We start from the raw sequence: 12,363 nt of genomic DNA on the forward strand, positions 1-12,363 counted from the left end.
ATAGGGAGACCTGCACTCCCCCCATTGGAATGAGCCAGTGAGCTCACTGTCATTTCGAGGGAAGGTGTGAGTAGAGAACTAGAGACCACCAGCCTGCTCTGGTGAGCATGGGAAAACAACCAGTCTTTGGATTATTCATTGTGAAAAAGCAACAGCAGGAATGTGGAGCCCCAAGGCTGATTTGTTAATCCGGAGAGAAATCTGAGCCAGTGTTGTACCTACCTACAGTGATGCTGTGCCTCAACCATCCAGGGCAAAGGAAAGCGAAAGGATTCTTCCTAGGGTTAGGGATGAGTCAGGGCAAGGACGCACGGAGTAGGAACCGAACTTGAATGCGAACAAGCAAACCCTTCCATTGCACTTCTCAGGGCTGCTGTCCACCCCGCAGACCCTGCCCCGACCAGGAACCCTTTTCTCTGACTTTTCACACCGAGGAGGGAATCTAGTGAATAGGTTTCATGTGCGAGAATCAGGACTGTCACTCAGAGCGCTCAGAGCTGCAGGGAGCACTGCTAAGCACAGCTTGAAATCCGCAGACTCCGGAAACCCAGCACAGCAGATCACAGTGGGACTGCGGGGCTCCGAGCACCCTCCACACTCCACACCGAGTGCGGGGCTACTGCCACCTCTTCAGACCACATGCTGCAGGGGTGACCCTGTGACAATCAGCCCGAGACAAGCAGACGGTACCCATCATCGCCTGGGAGTCAGAGACGAGGCCCATCACAACATGTCACTAAGCAAAGCACAGGTTTCCAGGCTTCATTTGCTGACACTCCAACACCACATGCAGCAAGGGACAGACTACTTTGCAAAATTTCCAAAACTGCTTCGGCTATAGGAAAACTAACACTTGCCCCAACCAAGCAACATTTTATTTCCTGGGATAAAAATAAAGAGAGTGAAGGATCAGAAGTCTTCCTCCAACATCCTTGATACGCTTTTTGAAAAAGTTACAAGAACTGTTTAAGGCGCATAAAAATGTCAGACTTGCCTTTCTTCCAGAACGTTCCCTGTCTTACACACAAAGCACCGAAAACACATCTGAGAATAGAGCGGCCTGAAAAACCCAAGAAACAAAGAACAGAGGTACTGGACTCTGGCTCTGATATGAATTCACAGAAAACATCACCATAACGCTCTCTCTCTCTCCCACAAATACGACGTGTATCTTGGAAATAGAATCAAAATATCCCCATCTGAACTGCAGTACAAAAATCCACTCACTGGCCACAAAAATAATGTTTCCCCCTATACACAAATATAATCGTATATAAAGCAAACTTGAACCCATGGGTAGTGAGGGTTACAAAATCTCTTGGGATCTGGGCTATTTAAAGTCATTTCTGTTTGGGTTATCCCTCTGCTGGGTATAGGAAAGTGGCTACAAATACATCCATCTGACAGCGTTCACCATTTCAGCAGCTCCTGCGTCATGGAATGTGGTACTTTTTAAAAATAGGCGACCCTTGGTGTCATGGAAAGAAGAGGAAAAATGGGGGGACTGAGGGAGGGAGGGAGGGAGGAAGGGAGGGGAAGGAGTGACAGAAGAGGGACAGGCACCGGTGACAGGGTGGACTTGCAATACTCTGTGGTAGGAAGTGGATGCCCGGGTTCAGGGACTATGCTGATCTCCCCCACCACCACCACCACCATCACCAGTCTCCCTTCACAAATCGGTTTCCCGGCTGGTGTCCAGGCAGAGGGCATACAGGGACCTCCGCAGGTCCACATTGCTCTTGGCCTTGAGGTTGTATTTCTCTAGGAGGCAGCTGCCCCTGCGGACACTGTCTGCAGTCTCCAGAGACCCCCCAGCTTTGCAGAGGGAAGCCTTGCTCCAGCTGGCCTTGCGCTGGACTCCTGCATCCAAGGAGGTGCCCCGGCTCTGGCTGCCTGGCTCTTCCTTCAGGGCTGCCTGCTCCTCGTGGTCCGTCTCCCGGTGGTAGAAGTAGTTGAAGTTGGAGACGATGACAGGCACGGGCAGGGCGATGGTGAGGACCCCGGCGATGGCGCACAGGGAGCCCACGATCTTGCCCCCCACTGTGATGGGCCTCATGTCCCCGTAGCCCACCGTGGTCATGGTGACCACCGCCCACCAGAAGGCATCAGGGATGCTGGAGAAGTGGGTCCCCTGGTTGTCAGCCTCTGCGAAGTAGACGGCGCTGGAGAAGAGGATGACTCCGATGAAGAGGAAGAAGATGAGCAGCCCCAGCTCCCTCATGGAGGCCTGCAGGGTCTTGCCCAGGATCTGCAACCCCTTGGAGTGGCGGGAGAGCTTGAAGATGCGGAACACGCGCACCAGGCGGATCACTCTGAGGATGGCCAGCGACATGGCCTGCTGGCCGTTCTGCCCGCCTCCTCCGCCCCCGGGCTGCTGCTCTGCCAGCTCCGTGCCCAGGGTGATGAAGTAGGGGAAGATGGCCACGATGTCGATGATGTTCATGATGTTGCGAGAGAACTCGGCCTTGCTGGGGCAGGCGAAGAAGCGCACGAGCAGCTCGAAGGTGAACCAGATCACGCACGTGGTCTCCACAATGAAGAAGGGGTCGGCCAGGGTCCTGGGCAGGAGCGGAGCCACCGTGGAGCCAGAGGCAGGTGCCACGGCCCCGCTGCCGTTAGCTCCCAGGGCAGGAGCCGGAGGCTGGTGGGGCACCGGGGGGTGGCGGAGCAGCTCGCGTTCGTCCTTGAACTCGGGCAGGGTCTCCAAGCAGAAGGTGATGATGGAGATGAGGATGACCAAGACCGAGACGATGGCGATGGCGCGCGCTGACCCGGAGCTCTCCGGGTACTCGAAGATGAGCCACACCTGGCGCTGGAACTCGTTGCGGGGCAAGGGCTTCTCCTCGTCTTTGATGAAGCCCTCGTCCTCCCGGAAGCGCTCCATGGCCTCGTCCCCCAGCTGGTAGAAGCGGATCTCGTCCGCAAACACGTCCAAGGAGACGTTGACCGGCCGGCGCAGGCGGCCCCCGGACTGGTAGTAGTACAGGATGCCGTCAAAGCTTGGCCGGTTGCGGTCGAAGAAGTACTCGTTCCTCAGCGGGTCGAAGTAGCGCAGGCGCTTGGCGGGGTCCCCCAGCAGCGTGTTGGGGAACTGCGCCAGGGTGCCCAGCTGCGTCTCGAAGCGCAGCCCGGAGATGTTGATGAGGACGCGCTGGTGGTGAAGGGCCCCCGCGCCCAGCGCCTGCTCCTCCGCCACGCCCAGGCCGGGGTCGCCTTCTCCCTCCTCGTCCTCCGGAGGCGACCGTCTAGGCTGCGGCAGCTCCGGGGGCTGCGGCGGCAGAGGCCGCTCCCCCGGCTCTGCGCCCCGCCGCGCGCTGCAGCCGCGCCCTCTCGGTGCCGGTTCTTGGGAGCCATCGCCGAGCCCAGCCGTCGGCGCTGCTTGGCTACATCCTGCCGTCTCCTCACCTCCTCCTCTGATGGTCATGGCACCGCCGTTCTCCAGGGGCCCCAGGGCGATCTCCATGGCCCGAGGGCACGGGGCATGCTGCGCCCCAGCCCACCGGCTCCCGCGCCCCCCGCGCCCGCTCCGCCGGCGCCTCGCGTCCGGCCCCTATCCCGCCGTCGGCCGGCGAGGCTCCGGGGCGCACTAGGGTAGCTGGCGCGGTCCCCTTGCTGGGTCCTGACGTCAGGAAGACGCTGTCCTGTTCCCTGCCGGTCTTGCAGTCCCGGTAACCAAGCAGCCGAGAAGCCTCCTGCAGATGCAACCTCCAGTCGCCCCTCTCTGGCTGCGCGGCGCTCGGCCTCCGCCCTCTGCGCCTCACCACCCCTCCCGCGCCCGCCGGCTCCTCCCGCTTCCCTCCCACCCGCGGGTACCGTGGCAGCGGGTGTCTCCCCGGAGGGCGCAGCTGGGCCCCAGGCGAGGGAAGGGAAGGGAGGGGGGCCAGGAGGGCGCAGCCCAGTGGAGGGAGAGGCTGGGGGAGGAACAGGTTGTACCGAGAGCTCGGAGTCTCCCAGGGCAACCAGATGGGGACAACTCAGGATTTCAGGTCACCCGGGAACCGGTTGAAAGGCAAGTGGACCCCAGGGAAAGGAACTGCCTTTGGATGAAAGGAGGGACAACAAAACCTTTCCACGGTTTCCCTTTGACAGACACCCAATAGCTTCTCTTTGGGAGGAATTACAGACAAGAGATAAAGAACCACATCGCTCCCCAGCTTCCTACAAACCCATGAAAAGGTACAGGGCTGCAACCCTGTGACGCCCCCTGCCCTCGCTCTGGGAGAAACCCTGGCTCCAGTCCTGGCAGCCGCGGTCAGCCACAGCAGCCGCATCCACAGGTGGGCATCCCCAGCCCCAGCCGGGCAGCAACCCAGGAGATAAGCTTCCTGGTCTCCTAATCCTGTGGACGCGCAGCCTGTGGGCTCTCTCCACCAAATCCCTTTTGCCAAAACCACATGGGGAAGAGGAAAGAAGGGCTTTTAAAATCCCAAGGCAGGCTGATGCTACCTGGTGAACTTGGGAGCCAGCAAGTGCGTGGAAGCTGGGACCGGGGTCTGCAAAGGCACGAGTGCTTTAGGAGTGGGAGCCAGGAAAGGCTGTGGAATCCCTGGAGCTGGAGAATTCCCAAGAGGAGAATCCTAACAACACATTCTGACTGCTCTCCATATAGTGCTGGCTCATTCCCAGTGCTAGCTACTGACACCTGTGTTCCTATGGCAACCTAGTAGGTGAGGAATGTTATTAGCCCCCTTTGTAAATGAGCAAGCTCCAGGTTACAAAGGCCTAAAGTGATGAGGCTGGGAGTCAGGCTCCCTACTGGCCACTGCTCCATAGAATTGCTAACCACCTTTGCAGACACAAATGTTCCCTAACTGTACTCCTGGAGCAGCAGGGTGGCTGAGATGGCTCCCCTAGAAGTCCCTCTTGGTGAGGGGGCCAGGCTATCTCCTGCCCCTGCAGGGTTTGAGTGGCATGGGTAGCCAAAGGAAATGTTTTTCAAAGCACGTCTGGAAATTCCAGACACAGCCTCCAGATGTTTCTTGGTTTTTCAATTACGCCAAAGCCCCTGTGTTTCTGAATGTCTGATTGCATTGTCTGCTTTTGTTCCCATAGATTATGTGGGGTTTATTTATGTGCATTGCTTGTCTGTGAATTAAATTGGAACCCAATGGGTGATTTGGGAGTTTGTTGGGACGGCAGAGGTAGAGGAGAGGGGATGGCCCTATAAGTTGGTGTGAAGGTTGGGACGATGGCCCTACAAGTTGGTGTGAAGGTTGGAGAAGGATCTGCACATGTGGCTTTTTTGGGTTGTGTATCTGAGGGCGGAGGTGAATTTGTCACATGTATGTGTTTTCATGCACATGGTTTGTGCATGGGCTCGGCTGTCTTTGCAAATGTGCATGGACTTAGAAGGGGCATGAAGGTGAAAGCCGGTAGGTGCAGGCATCCCTGGTTCACAGGTGTATACTCTCGTCTCCCCGTCCTCTGTCATCCCTGCTCCCTCTCCACTGGCCCCTGTTCTCTGGACCAGCAGGATCGGGCCTGGCACTACTGAGCTTGTAGAGGGTGGGGTCAGAGACCTGCGACCACTGCATCTTGTTGACTGGCTCCTGTGAACACTGGAGCTCTCCTTGGTCTCCCTAGGAGAAGGAGCTCTCTGGAGCATATCTCCCGGGGACCCTCAGGGGGATTGCTCCCTGGACAACAAGAATACGACACAGCAGTCCTAGCAAAGCAGGAAAGTCAGGCCTCCTTTAATGTGGCATTTTCTTAAATGTGCTTTCCACGCATTCGCCAACCCGCATAGGTATCTTGCAAAATTGCCTGCATATGTCACATGTGGCAGCCACAGAAATAGACTGCTGAGAGCGCCCTTGTTCCCTAGCTGTTCACCGAGAGTCTCTGCAGTTGGTGACTTGTGACCCTGCCTCAGCTTTTGTGCAGGGGCCACGTTCCTCCTGGCAGGCTTTTGCCTGTGACTGAACACAGCTGAGCTACAAGACCTGGCCATTTGCTACCCACCATGGAGCTCTGCTAATGAACGCTCCTGGCTCTGGCTTGGGTTGGCCAAGACTTGGTGAGATCTGCCTTGTAGCCTGGGGAGCTCCCTGTCCAGCCTTCATTCCTCCCTCTTCCTTTCCACGAGTGCCGCACCAGCATCCCGGTCTGAACGCTTCCTCTTTTGAATTCTGCCGCCCACCCCTTTTCTCTCTCTTGTGTTTCTTGCATATGAACCTCCTGCACTCTGACCTCCTCCTCTGTGCCTTCTCAGAGAACACGTCACGTACCTGAAACCTGCCTTGCTGTCCTCCCATCTAGTCCTAGCAGTACTTAAGCAGCAGCAAGACCTGAGGACCTAAAGAACAGACTCTGAGCTGGCTGAGGTTTAGTCGCATTTCAAGTAATGCTGCTGATGCCCCCTGTCTACAGATCACACTGTGAGTAGCAACATCAGCTCAGACAAACCCCAAACAACATCTTCTAAAGAATGGTTTGGGGGCCAGCGCTGTGGCAAAGTGGGTAAAGCCGCCGCCTGCAGTGCTGGCATCCCATATGGGTGCCGATTTGAGTCCCGGCTGCTCCACTTCCGATCCAGCTCTCTGCTATGGTCTGGGAAAACAGTAGAAGATGGCCCAAGTGCTTGGACCCTGCACCTGCATGGGAGACCTGGAAGAAGCTCCTGGCTCCTGGCTTCGGATTGGACATTGCAGTCATCTGGGGAGTGAACCAGTAGATGGAAGATCTCTCTCTTTTTCTGCCTCTGCCTCTCTATAAATCTGTTTTTCAAATAAATAAATAAACCTTTAAAAAAAAGAACGGTTTGTAGCCACTGAATCTGTCCCGCAAAATGAGACACACCCAGCAGAACATGTGGGAGGACTTCTCTCAACTGGCAGGACTGCTCCTGGGCAGATCCCAGGGGAACCCATCAAGTGTGCAGAACCTGAGAGAAAAGGAGACGCTAAGGAGTCACTGGAAGTCAGTCATTATAAGGAAGGAGGAGAAGGTGAAGGGAGACAAGCAGGAGGAAGAGAAACAATCCTAAATACTAATTTTATTAATCCATGTCAAAAATATTTATTGTGTATGTACTCTGCACAACACTGCCCCAGCTGCTGGGAACATATTGATGATCAAGACAAACTTATGGGGCCAGCACCATGGCTCCCTTGGTTAATCCTCCACCTGCGGTGCCAGCATCCCATATGGACGCTGGGTTCTAGTCCCAGTTGCTCCTCTTCCAGTCCAGCTCTCTGCTTTGGCCCGGGAAGGCAGTGGAGGATGGTCTAAGTGCTTGGGCCCTGCACCCGCATGGGAGACCAGGAGGAAGCACCTGGATCCTGGCTTCGGATTGGTGCAGCTCCAGCCATGGTGGCCATTTTGGGGGGTGAAGCAACGGAAGAAAGACCTTTCTCTCTGTCTCTCTCTCTCACTCACTATCTAACTCTATCTGTCAAAGAAAAAAAAAAAAAAGACAAACTTATTTCCTAACCTCTTGGAGGTCCAAGATTAGGTCAAGAACTTCATAGAAAATGGAATTAATAACTTAGTTTATGGAGCTGGCACTGTGGCCCAGCTGGTTAAGCCACTGCACCGCCAGCGTCCCATATGGGCTCCGGTTTGAGTCCTAGCTGTTCCACCTCCAGTCCAACTCCCTGCTAATGTGTCTGAGAAAGCAGTGGGTGGAAGATGGCCCACGTGCTTGGGCCCCTACCATCAACATGGGAGACTGGGAAGAAGCTCCTGGATCCTGGCTTCCAATCAGCCCAGCTCCAACCATTGTGTCCATTGCGGAGTGAACCAGAGGATGGAAGACCTTTCTCTCTCCTCTCTGTCTCTCTCTGTCTCACGCTCTATATATGTGTGTGTGTGTGTGTCTGTCTGTCTGTCTGCCTTTCCTCTCTCTAACTCTGACTTTCAAAGAAATAAATGTATCTTTAAAAAATTTAGTTTATGTTGGTGCAAAATATACTGAATTCCATGCATATAAGGGCATGTTAAAAAAATTCATGAAAAATGCATATTGTGAAAAACTATGCATGCATTTTTTTTTTTTTTATCAGAGCATCCAATGCTGGAACCTTGCATTCTGATATGGGATGCTGGAATCACACACTGTGTCTCAACACCAGTCCCACTGGGCCTCATCTTTCTAAGAAAACATGGAGGTGTCAGGAGTGGAAAGACGAGTCCTCATTTTCTTTGGTCAAAATCAGTCAAAATTTCTTTGGCTAAAAAAAAAAAAAAACAGAGAGAAAGAGACAGAGACAGTGAGAGAGAGGGAGAACTTGATTAGTATAGGTCCCTTACCGTCTGGGGCTTACTGCTGATTAGCCCAAAGTTACAGTTCTATTACAAAAGACTCATGGAAAATGCAAATACTGAAAACACTATGTGTGGTTTTCAAATTTTTGCACCCAAATAAATGTCTTTTAACTGCATTTTCCCACAGACTTTTTGACATACTCTCTTAGTAAGCAGTGGGAGTACGCTGCCAGCGATTGGTGGCAGTGTGTTGCTCAGCGGAAGGCGAGGGGCTGTCACCTAGCCCCTCTCCCAGATGTTTTCACCTCCTAGATCGGCCCCGGGAGCCCTTTAATGAGAGGAGCAGGTGTTCTCCTTGCCCTGCCCCTCCCCCCCCAGCCATCCAACACCTTGGGAAGGAAACCCTGGAAATGATTTTCCTTTCTTGTTTGATGGAAGCTGCAAAGGTAAAGCAAAGCAAATGTGTGTGTGTGCAAAGGTAAAGCAAAACAACGTGTGTGTGTGTGAGTGCTGTATGAGTGTGTATATGAACATGTACATGTGTGGGTATGAATGAGCGAGTGTGTATATGAGTGAATGAGTGTGTGTGTGTGTGTGTGAGGGCTGAGGGGATGATTGACTGTATGCAAGGAGGAAGAGCAGGGAGGAGGTTGAAGGCTGCAGGAGAGGAAGAGGATGCTTAAATTGACCCAGATCCTGAGAGAGTGCTCAGGCCTGCTGCTAGGATTTCCTGTTTTAGAAGGATTAATTTGCGGGGCCATTCACAAATCAAGGCTCACATCTGGAGCTTGGCCTTTTCTCTCCCCTGTTCCATCTCCCCCTTCCTAGATATAATCCTGGAATAAATTCATTAATGGGCTCAGTGCATTTTAGAGGCTATAGAGAATGAAGTGACCTAAATATACCGGGACCAGCAAGTTTGGGATGGCTCATTGGGGAAAGTAATGGTTTCCCCCTTCTCTCCTCTCCCCTCACCCCTCCCCTCCCCTCCCCTCCCCTTCCCTTCCCTCCCCTTTCCCTTCTCTCCCCTCCCCTTTCCCTCCCCTTCCCTTCCCTCTGCCAACAAACAGGTGGGCTGTGGCTGCATCATCATGATTTCACCCAGTCTATATTTTATTTTTATTTAAAAATGTTTTTATTGATGGACTGATTTGAAAGTCAGAGTGATGGAGAGAGGGGGGCAGACTGAGACAGAGAGAAAGAAATCTTCCATCCTCTGGTTCACTCCCCAAACAGCCACAACCACTGGGGCTAGTCTAAGCGGAAGCTAGGATCCTGGAACTCCATCCAGGCCTCCCATATGGGTGGCAAGGACCTAAGTACTTGGATCATCCTCCACTGGGAGCTCCACAGGGAGCTGGATTGGAAGTAGAGCAGCTGGAACTTGAATGGGTGCTCTGATATGGGGTGCCAGTGTTGCAGGTGGTGACTTTACCCACTAAGCATGCCAGCCCCATCTTTTGTTTTCTAAAATAATTATTTATTTACTTGAAAGGCAGTGAGAGAGAGAAAGAGAGAGAGAAATTCCACCACCTGGTTCACTCCCCAAACGGCTGTAACAGCTGGGCTGGGCCAGGCTGAAGCCAGGGGCCAGGAATTCTGTGTCCCAAATGGGTGACAGGCTCTTAAGTCCTGGAGCCTCCATTTACTGCCTCCCAGGTGCATTAGCAGGAATCTGGATGGCAAGCAGAACTGCTGGGGCTGACACGGGGTGCAGCATCCCAGGGGGCTACTGAGCTTCCTGTACCCCAACGTGCACCCCCTCAGTCTCTCTTTTCCTCTTGTCCAATTTTTTCCTCCCTCAGGCATTTTACAGGGGCAGGTATTGGAGCACAGTGGGCTGATCTGCCTAGGATGTCACATCCCGTATGCAATTACCATTTTGAGTCCCCCCTGCTCCGCTTCTGATCCAGCTTCTGGCTAATGTGCCTGGGAGGAAGCAGGTGATGGCTGAAGTACTTGAGTCCCTGCCAGCCATGTGGAAGACCCACTCCCTGGCTTTGGACTGGGGAATGAAGCTGTAGATGGAAGATATATTTATCTCCATCTCTTTCTCTCTCACTCACCGTACATTTCAAGTAGTTAAAAATAAATAAAATAAAATGTTAAAAACAATAAAAGATAGGGCCTGCGCCGTGGCTCACTTGGCTAATCCTCTGCCTGTGGCGCCGGCATCTCATATGGGCGCCGGGTTCTAGTCCCAGTTTCTCCCCTTCCAGTCCAGCTCTCTGCTGTGGCCTGGGAGGGCAGTGGAGGATGGCCCAAGTGCTTGGGCCTCTGCACCCTCATGAGAGACCAGGAGGAAGCACCTGGCTCCTGGCTTCAGATCGGCACAGCACCTGCCGTAGTGGCCACTTGGGGAGTGAACCAATTTGGGGAGTGAACCAACAGAAGGAAGACCTCTCTCTCTGTCTCTCTCTCTCACTGTCTATAACCCTACCTGTCAAATAAAATAATAATAATAAAAGATATATTACTGTACTATTCTTGTATAACACAAAGACCCACACTAGGAAGTTATAACCCAACAACCTCACTGGTTATAGAAGATTAGAGATTATTTTTTATTTTCTCAGTGACAACCACAACTATCATTTTCTCCCTCTTAGCTGCGCAGACGAAGGAAGATATTTATTAGTTGAGTATTTTATAGTCAATGGCTTTTCTAGTCAGATTATTGCCCATGTTGCATAAACTAATTTTTATGAACTTGGGCTATGAATCAACATATACGAAAAATGTATTTTATTTTAAAAGTTCTCAACACATGTAGGAGAGTTTTATTATTATTATATAAGCAGCATCTCTTCTAGGTCTGGAAAAAAATAAGAGGCCACTACACAATTCATGCAGCCCAGCCAAGGTGGGGGTAATAATAACCTCTGCCTCTATTTTTCTCAATGTCCACATCAAAATAAATCCTCTTTATTCTGACTTTTGCAAAAAGTTGGTTAGATGGCAAAACAGGGTTAAGCTTGGCATGGTTTCAGCCTATCTAGACCTGGAGGCAGGGGCCAGTAGGGTAGCTTCCAGAGCTTTGCTACTCAAAGTGTGGTCCATGGACCAGCAGTGTCAAGATCATCTGGAAGCATACTAGGAAGACAATTTCCCACTCCACTTTCCAGGCCTGCTGGATTGGAACATCTGGAGTTGTGGTCCAGGAGTCCAAGTTTGAGAACCCTGTCCCAGAGGGCCTATCCCTCTTGGGGGGCTCTGGTCCTTTGACTGGATGTCATGGTGCATAAAGAATGCTGGGTCTAGAAAATAAATTCTCTGAATGGGAGCTTGGAGTATTGATTGAGGTAGGCCTAGGCAGAATGCCAGCATTCCCTCTGTTGTTCCTTGTGAGACTCTCTGCCTTCATAAAACAAAGACACCGATAGTACTTACTTCTTGTAGTTGCTCTAGCATTCAGTGTCTGACAAATCAGGAACGCTCAATAAATGTCAGTTGATTGGTTTATCCTAGTTAGTCTATGTCATTTCACATGCCCAGGTGCTAAATTATCCACCCTGGCTGTCTATAGTGACCCATGGGGATGATGAGTGGCCTCTTCTTTGTTGACCTAATGATGTAGCCAGGATCTTCCAGCTTAGTGCACAGCAAAGCAGGCTGGCTCCCTGGCATTAGGGGTGTTCGCCTCAGCATTGTGGATGCTCGGTTGATGGGCAACAGGTCAGGGACCCTCATCATCTGGTGGGCCTTCTTGGTAGTATGATTCTTATTCCCACGGCAGCAAGTTACCAGACAGAAAACATAAGCATGGTGTTTTACCATTCTGGAACCCAAAGTCCCAGATGGTTCTCTCTGGACTAAGGTCAATGTGTTGGCAAGACTGTTTCCTTCAGGAGGCTTTAGGGGGAAAATTCGTTTCACTGCCTCCTCCAGACTGTGGAAGCACCTGTTCTCCTTGACCCACAGCCCCTTCCTCCAGCATCAAAGCCAAGATCAGGTCACCTGCTGCTTGCTGGGTCCCCTCTCCTTCTCTGACTTTTCTGCCTCCCTCCTCTATCTTCTAAGGATCCTTCTGATTATACCAGCTGCACCCAAATAATCCAGGATAATCTTCCTATTTTAAGATCCTGGAAATTGAATCAGGTCTGCCAAGTCTGCTCTGTAAGGTAAGTTGTTCATGGTTTCCAGGGATTAAGACGTAGA

The 12,363-nt window shown here is 52.4% G+C and overlaps 1 protein-coding gene across 1 annotated transcript; it reads right to left on the reverse strand.

Annotated features, from left to right (window-relative positions):
• Positions 1–1,669: 1,669 nt before the first annotated feature.
• KCNA5 (potassium voltage-gated channel subfamily A member 5) lies at positions 1,670–3,463 on the reverse strand. Its single transcript, XM_062195456.1, has one exon. It carries the CDS (start codon positions 3,461–3,463, stop codon positions 1,670–1,672), a length of 1,794 nt encoding a protein of 597 aa, XP_062051440.1.
• Positions 3,464–12,363: the final 8,900 nt, after the last annotated feature.

This window comes from Lepus europaeus, chromosome 6, assembly GCF_033115175.1.
Source record: "Lepus europaeus isolate LE1 chromosome 6, mLepTim1.pri, whole genome shotgun sequence".
In the NCBI taxonomy this organism is placed as follows: Eukaryota; Metazoa; Chordata; class Mammalia; order Lagomorpha; family Leporidae; genus Lepus; species Lepus europaeus.

Coding starts and splice junctions, on each gene's coding strand:
- KCNA5 (XM_062195456.1), bottom strand. CDS start 3,463: ATGGAGATCGCCCTGGGGCCCCTGGAGAACGGCGGTGCCATGACCATC.